Source organism: Notolepis coatsorum (assembly GCF_963971535.1).
Source record: "Notolepis coatsorum genome assembly, contig: SCAFFOLD_171, whole genome shotgun sequence".
NCBI classification, from domain to species: Eukaryota; Metazoa; Chordata; class Actinopteri; order Aulopiformes; family Paralepididae; genus Notolepis; species Notolepis coatsorum.
In genome coordinates, this window is record NW_028174803.1 from 482,810 (window position 1) to 491,513 (window position 8,704).

The 8,704-nt window shown below is 46.5% G+C and overlaps 1 protein-coding gene across 1 annotated transcript in view; it reads right to left on the minus strand.

The window, feature by feature from the left end:
* fstl4 (follistatin-like 4) overlaps positions 1-7,868 on the minus strand; it is a gene marked incomplete at both ends in the record, with an annotated part of 221,091 nt that extends 213,223 nt beyond the window's left edge. Inside the window, one exon of the mRNA XM_084338507.1 lies at positions 7,809-7,868. Coding sequence (XP_084194633.1) covers positions 7,809-7,868 — 60 coding nt within the window. The remainder of the gene's footprint in view (positions 1-7,808) is intronic.
* Between the last annotated feature and the right edge of the window lie 836 nt (positions 7,869-8,704).

Sequence of the window (8,704 nt, forward strand, 5' to 3'; positions counted from 1 at the left end):
TAATGCTCCCCTTCGCGTAATTCACTCACAGCTCGGGCTGTGGTTGTGGTAGAGACATTATCATAATCAGATTTTTATGCACCTGAGTCTCCCGAACACGTAGAGACAGCATACAACAGCTATGGTAACTTCCGCGCACCTACCCCCTACCAGTGAATGCCTCTCACCTGAAAAATGTGTTAGGTGGGGGAGGGGTTAGGTGGCAAAGGCCAGTGGGTATTTGTAGTTCTGCATGCATCTTAAGAGAATAGCCAACAGCCCCTTTGAAGCTCTGTAGCTCAAAACGGGCTATTGTGTTATCATCTTTGTTAATAAGACATAGATTGAAAAGTATCCGGCCCGATTTGTACAAGTGATGGCTTATTTATTTATTTTGTATCCACTTTTTCTCCCATCCCAATTTCGTATATCCAATTCTTCCCTCCCCTGTCTTGAACGTTGCTAGACTATGCCTCCCACAGGTCGGTTATAGTGAGGACAGAAGCCTTGCATCAAGTGTCCCCTCCGGTACACGAGGAGGCAGCCTGTCGCATCTTTTCGCCGCAGCAACTTGCGTGGGAGGCTCACGCTGCCCCCATCACGTCCTGCTTCCATCGCACCGGCGTCACCAAACCGACCTGTAGGAGTCGCTGTCCACAACGGCTTTCCCACCCTCTAACACTTGCCAATTGTGTTAGTATAAACGACCGGCCAGCCGGTAGCAATGCCGAGAGCTGGGCTCGAACCCAGCATCTCCTGCATTAGAGGCGAGCGCCTTGCCCACTGCGCCAATCAGCCACCCCAAGTGATGGCTTATTTTGAAGGTAAGAACCTGTACTTTCATATATATATATATGTAAAAAATGTGAAGCTTGCTTAACCTCTTAAGCCCAAATGACATCACGCCATGAATCCATCTATACAGAATGTATGAATTAATGTTTTTTTCAAATGTAGCCAAGAGTAAAGACCCTAACCCTGTCAAAACAGCAGTCAAAGTGTATATTTTTAGCATTACGTTTGTTTACCAATGATTTTAACTGCTATTAGTGAAATAGAGCGGGGATCAAAGTAAAAAGATCAAACGATCCAAAAACGACTTTTTACGTTTTTGGCACTCTACGGTTGTCCGCCAAAAATTTCTTTTTACGTTTTTGGCACAGAATGTGTTAAGAGGTTAACAATACCATATTATCTGTGCATGGTCACATATTTCATTTGTATCTACTGGACTGGATATTGAAGACCACAACAGCACAGAGGAGAAATGGGATCCAGTGGACACTCACAACACAACTGGACAACCTAGACTTCGCAGACAAACTTGCCCTACTATCCCACAGTCGACAACAAATGCAGGAGAAGAATAACATACTGGCAGACACCTCAACACAACTAGGCCTCAACATCCACCAAGCAAAGACCAAAATACTCAAGATCAACACAAACAACGAAGACCCAGTAAAACTGAAGGGAAAAGCACTTGAGGAGAAGCACTTTACTCCTATACGGATCAGAGACGTGGAGGACAACCAAGATCACAATGACTAGAGTGCAGTCATTCATCAACAGATGCCTGAGGCGGATCCTGAACATCCACTGGCCAGATACCATCAGCAACAACGATCTCTGGCAGAGAACGTCCAAACAACCAGTGGAAGAACACCACCAGACAGGCCCTTAGATGGAACCCCCAAGCAAAAAAAGGAAGAGAGGCCGGCCCAAGAACACCTGGCGCAGGGACATGGAGACAGACATCACACGGACTGACATGGAAACAGCTGGAAAGCAAAGCACAGGACAGAGGACCCTGGCGAACTGTTGTCGACGGCCTATGCTCCCCCAAAAGTAAGTAAGTAAGTAAGTAAGTAAGTAAGTGTGGCGACAGTGGCTCGGGAGGTAGAGCAGTCGTCTGGCAATCCAGAGGTTCCCGGTTCGATTCCCGCTCCTCCCGGGCAGCGTGTCAATGTGTCCTTGAGCAAGACACTTAACCCCTAATTGCTCCCGATGAGCAGGTTGGCACCTTGCATGGTTGCCTCCACCGTCGGTGTGTGAATGTGTGAATGTATGAGTGTTGTGAAGCGCTTTGGATAAAAGCGCTATATAAAAAAGCAGCCATTTAAGTGTTTTAGAAAATCTGTTATTCTTCTTCTTCCATGATGTGTTTTGTACAGAAATAACCAGCACTCACAGAGCTGTATGCGTACGATGTCTCTGCCTGTAGCCTACTAAACGTATCTAAAGGACAGCTCTGCGAATGATGGTTATTTCTGTAACTATATAAGAGACAGGCTCTGACAGGCTCTTATATAGTTACAGAAATAACCAGCACTCGCAGACCGTGATACCCGTTAAGAATCTATTGAAGAAGTTGGAGTTGTGCATCTTTATTTTACAAAGCTTATTTCCTGGCAGTTGATGCCACTATTAACTGTCTGAATTCCTTGGTGATAGCTAACACATGAGTGCAAAGTGTGTCTGCTTTCCATGGTGCGGTTGGGACAATTACCCAAAAACAAACCACTCAAGATTGAAGGCTAATCAACTACTGTTGAGACGTTCTACAGCCTGGCAAACCTGTCCTCCACACACACCTCACACCCCGTCTCAATGGAGCCGCTTGACTCTCCCGCCAACATGGCCACTAGCAGCAGTCTGTCTGGATAAAAGCCCCACCCACAGCACACTCCCTCTGAGTCCAGAAACAGGTCAGCTATAGAGGTCAGACTGCTCTTTGATTGATTGATTGATTGATTGATTGATTGATTGATTGATTGGTTGATTGATTGATTGATTGATTGATTGATTGATTGATTGATTGAAAACTTTATTAACAGATTGCAGAATGGGTACAATACAGTACGGCTCAATACACACAATTGTTAAGGGGATGCAGACCAGAGAAAGACCTTTGTCTTGTTTACATCAGGGTCCCCCCAGCACTCTCTGTTACCATCAGCCCTGGACCATTTGACCTGTCTGCTGTTGTGAAGGGGGTGAAGTACAGGGACTCCAGAGACTCTGTTTTGGGTGCCAGGCGCTCCGAGCTGCGAGCCCACGGTGTGCTGCGGTCCTCCGGTGGCCAACAGCCTCGCTGTGGTGTTTGCAAGGATCGTCCAGGCTGCTCAGCTCCAGACTGCCCTGGCTGCTTCCTGGCTGTTTAACCCGAGCCTGAGCCCTGGAGACCTTGCTCACTCTTACCTCGTCATCAAGCATAATGGTGTTCTGCTCCCAAGGAAAAGCTGTAAAGTGCCTGTAAACAGCTGTAGTTTACTGCCTGTAAACTGACTACTCCGGTGAGAAGGGTCCTCTTGTTGCAGAATTGTATGGTTACCATTTTGAAGATATATTCCATTGTCAATACAATATATATTTTCATACTAAACCCTTTTTGTTTGTCTCTCTCCAGAATAACAAATTAACAGAACAAATGAAAAGTATTTTGAACTGGAATGCTGTCTTGTCCTCAATCTTTGAACTTGTGATTTATTCTTGGTCTGATAAAAGAAAAGCGGCATAGTTTCTTAGCTTAGGACTGTTTACTAGTAGGATATCTTGCACTCTGGCCCATGCTACAAAATTGTATATATATATATATGTGAAGGATGGGAGATACGTCCATCATGGAAGGAGTGGAGTCAATTAGGTAGCTGATTAGTACTGATAGAACATACCAGCTACGACAAAAGGCTGGCTGTCACAAAACAGTCACAACTAGAGACCTCAAAACCTACTCTAGCGAGGCCTTCAACCTAGAACTGGAGAGCCTGGACTGAGCTCAGTGCTACACTAGTTGAAGAAACATGGCTTGGTTTCAAAACCAAATTCTCAACAATACTAAACGACATGGCCCCCCTAAGAACCACCACGGTAAAAAATCGCGCTGAGCTGTGGATGCACTCCGAAATATTGACCACTATGAAAACCAGAGACAAAAAATGCTCTGAGTTTCGTAAAAGTCAGTCAAAGCTTACCAAAAGCTCGAGCAGTGAACTCCAAGCCCACGTGACTGAACTCAAACTGCAAAGAAACAGACTAAGAAATTACGTAAACTCAATTTCATCAATGACAAAACTGAGGAAAACAAAAATAAACCCTGTGAACTTTGGAAATTACTCAATAATCAACTAGGCTGCAGTAAAAAACTTAAAACCAGATTTTCAAACATAAACATAAAGACGGACAACACGCTCATCACAGACAAACTGGATGTGGCCAATTACTTAAAAATTTTCTTCACAAACATAGCCACAACACTGGTAGATAAACTACCCTCCCACTCAGGGCATTTTGGGGTAGAACACATCATAGCCTACTACAATAACCTAGGGGTCTGCAAATATGATTTCAAACTAGAAATGGTAACAACAGCTGAGGTACTCAAAAAACTGAGCGCCCTCGAACCTAACAAGGCCACTGGCCATGACAATATCCCCTCCAAAAACTCAGCAGCCGCCATCACCCCAGTCATCACACACATAATAAACCTCTCCATAGAACAGGGACACATACCCAAATACTTCAAAATTGTGAGAGCAACCCCCCTGCACAAAAAGGGCAGCAAATTAGACCCAGGCAACTTACCTCCATCTCGAAAGTCATGGAAAAAATAGTATACGAACAGGTCGAAAAGTACCTCGCGGAAGAAATCTAATCTACGAATTCCAATCTGGCTTCAGAACATCACACTCCACTGACACTTGCCTTCTCTATTTGAACGACCACATCAAACAAGAGGTGGACGCGGGCAAATACTGCGGCATGGTCATGCTGGACCTACAAAAGGCCTTCGACACTGTCAATCACTCCATTCTGATTGACAAGATAAAAGCAATTGGTTTTGATAGTTTATCAGTGAGCTGGATGCAATCATACCTGGAGGGGAGAGATTCCCCTCCCAGTGAGCTGTGGTGTTCCACAAGGAAGCATACTAAGACAGCTACTGTTCCTAATTTATGCAAATGACATGTCGTCAGCTTGTGACTGCAACTTGTTCCTGTTTGCGGACGACTCAGCCCTGCTGGTCTCTGACAAGAACAAGTTACAGGTTGAAAAAAACCTCAGAACTACGCAAAATCTGCACCTGGCTCGCTGATCATTACACCTGGGTAAAACAGAGTCCATTCTCTTCGGTTCAAATAACAAACTCAGCAAGACCGACGGCTTCTCAGTTACAGTGGGTGACAATATTGTCACAAGGAAAGATGAAATTACATACCTAGGTTCCATCCTAGAGGCAAATCTTTCCTGTGACAAAATGGCATCCAATGTAATAAAAAAAGTCAACAAACAAACTAGATTCTTTTTTTTTATCCACTTTTTCTCCTTATTTTAAATTGTTCTCCCATCCCAATTTTGTGTATCCAATTCTCACCTCCCCTGTCTTGAACATTGCTCGACTATGCCCCCCACTGGTCGGTTGTAGAGAGGATAGAAGCCTTGCATCACGTGTTCCCTCCGGCACACGAGGAGGCAGCCTGTCACATCTTTTTGCCTGCCATCGCGGACTCTCATTGGCGAGGTGTAACGCATGGGAGGCTCACACTACCCTCGCCACTTCCTGTCTCTGCTGTGCAGGCGTCTCCCAACCGACCTGTAGGGGTCGCTATCCACAACGTCCAATCCCCACCCATCGACTTCTACCCGCTGACTCTGCCAAATGAGCCAGTACGACGGCCGGCCCAAGCCAAAGGCCATGCTGAGACTGGGATTCGATACCGGAGTCTCTTGCATTGGTGACGAGCGCAATCTCCGCTATGCCACCCAGCCGCCCCAACGAACTAGATTATTGTACCGGATCTACTCTCTGATAAACAAGAATACCCTGAAGACTCTGGCAGGAGCACTCATTCAAGGGTACTATGAGTATGCTTGCACCTCATGGTACCAAAGCACCTCAAAGGCGCTAAAAACAAAATTACAAACATCACAAAACAAATTGGTCAGACTACTGCTTGACCTTACTCCTAGAACCCACCTCACCCCTGCCCACTTTGACAACCTAGGATGACTTAGAGTAGACGACAGAGTACAGCAACTTGCAATGGGCCTGGTCTACAAGATACACTACACTACACGACTAAGGTACCCATGTACATGTCAAAAAACGTCCCAAAGGTCAGTGAATACCACGACCACAACACCAGAGGGAGCTCCACAAATCATGTTAAACCCAGATTCGGCTCAAACAAGGGACTAAACACGTTTCGCAATTATGCCACATCAATGTGGAACGCCCTACCCACAGCTGGCAATTATGCCACATCAATGTGGAACGCCCTACCCACAGCTGTAAAGGAATGTGAATCACTACCCACTTTCAAAACCACTCTCAAAGAGCACCTATGGGAGACTGCAATTCGAAACTGGCCCCTGTCCTAACCCAACCCCCTCCAATGTACAGTAAATGTCCTAACCCAATAATACACAAGACCCTCTTCTTGGGACCAAGTAAGGTTTCGTCGATAATCCAATGTACAGTTACCCCACCCCGCCAATCTCTTTTTCTGTTGGCAAGCCTGTTTTGTGTTTTTGACCCCCTGACTGAATCACAACCATTCTATTGCTTTTCCCCTCTGGATTCTGTCCTGAATTCAATAAATACTTGTGTGGACATTCACATTTGTTTGTACACACAAAGTGTGTATTTGATCTTTCAGAGGAATGTCAACAAGTTATATTGTAGATGCAATGTGTTCAAATCAAATCTTCAACAGCCAACTTGACCTTACCCACTGTCCCAACTAATTGTTAGCAGCCACCAATATTGTGTTCAGAGATCAACTTTCCTTATTCCTTTTCAAGTATTCTGTGAGTGATGGAAGGTTATTTCATGTCGATACAACAGTGTCCCAACTGACCCGCTCTCCCTGGCATTAGGGGAAGTCTTACTGATTAAAATGCATAATCATTTCAATGGCATTTTTTATCAGACTTCACACATGTGAGTCCATTTATAGCAGGTCTTAGCCTTACAGCTCCTCAGTTAACCGTTAAATATGGTTAATTAGGGTCAGTGACACGGATTAGGATTATTTTAAGAATTATTTTAAAATGTTATCCATACTATTATTCTTCCATCCATCCACCCATTCGTATTGTATTTGTTTTGTCCAGGACCCCAGGAAGACTAGAGGCTCTTTCATGTGTCTCTAATGGGGATCCTTTAATAAACATAAACATCCACCCATCCCTTTATCCACCCATCCATTCACGCATACTTTCATCCACCCGTCCCACCCATCCCTCCATCCATCCACCCATCCCTCCATCCATCCATCCATCCATCCATCCATCCATCCATCCATCCATTCATGCATACTTTCATCCATCCATCCACCCATCCATCCATCCATCCATCCATTCATTCATTCATGCATACTTTCATCCATCCATCCCTCCATCCATCCCTCCATCCAACCATCCATCCATCCATCCAACCAACCAACCATCCATCCATCCATCCATCCATCCATCCATCCATCCATCCATCCATCCATTCATCCATCCATCCATCCATCCATCCATCCATCCATCCATCCATCCATTCATGCATACTTTCATCCATCCATCCATCCATCCATCCATCCATCCATTCATTCATTCATGCATACTTTCATCCATCCATCCCTCCATCCATCCCTCCATCCAACCATCCATCCATCCATCCAACCAACCATCAATCCATCCATCCATCCATCCATCCATCCATCCACCCCTCCCTCCACCCCTCCCTCCACCCATCCATCCACCCCTCCCTCCACCCCTCCCTCCCTCCCTCCCTCCCTCCCTCCCTCCCTCCCTCCCTCCCTCCCTCCCTCCATGCCCACCTGTGCCAGCTCGCTGCCCCCCAGACGGCCGTCCCGGTCCACGTCCAGGTATTTGAACATGGTGTCCACCAGGGCCCTCTTCTCCTCCATGTCCTGCTGCTGGCTCTGGTCTCCTCTGCTCAGCGCCTTGGGCTGCATGTCCAGCAGCATGCTCTTCAGCTTGTTGTACTCCGCCATGGTGCAGGCGTCGCCTGGGGGAACGACACAAACACACAACAGCACAACAGACATTTAATTAACCTCAATTACGCCAGCTGTAACCTTTCGCTTGATAGTGAAAATTGGCTTTTTGTGTGTTTGTTTGCGGGTGAGGGAGATAGAGAGAGAGAGAGAGAGAGAGAGAGAGAGAGAGAGAGGGAGGGAGGGAGAGAGTAAAACCGTGTGTGTGTATGTGTGGGTATGTTTGTTTGTTTGTTTGTGCATGCACTGTTTACAGTACGTGTCAAAAGAACATTTCTCTCTTTTGGTTTGTCTAATTCATTTATCTGACAGCGTTTTCCGTGAAGGGGGTCCAATTAATTACACGTAATCCTCAAATGCGTGTGAAAAACGAAAGGTAAACATTCCCATTTAACCCCCCGCCCCCCTCTCGGGAGAGGATTGTCCTCTCTCTCTCCTGCTAGATGTGGGACTCTGTGCTCAGCGTGTGTGTGGGGTGGGGGTGGGGGGGGGGGGGGGGGGGGGGCAAGTGGACGCACGGCTCCGCCTCTGATGATGAGTGTGTGTGTGGGAGTCAGGGGACGTGAGGCTCCGCCTCTGATGATGAGCGTGTGTGTGGGAGTCAGGGGACGTGAGGCTCCGCCTCTGATGATGAGTGTGTGTGTGGGAGTCAGGGGACGTGAGGCTCCGCCTCTGATGATGAGTGTGTGTGTGGGGGAGTCAGGGGACGTGAGGCT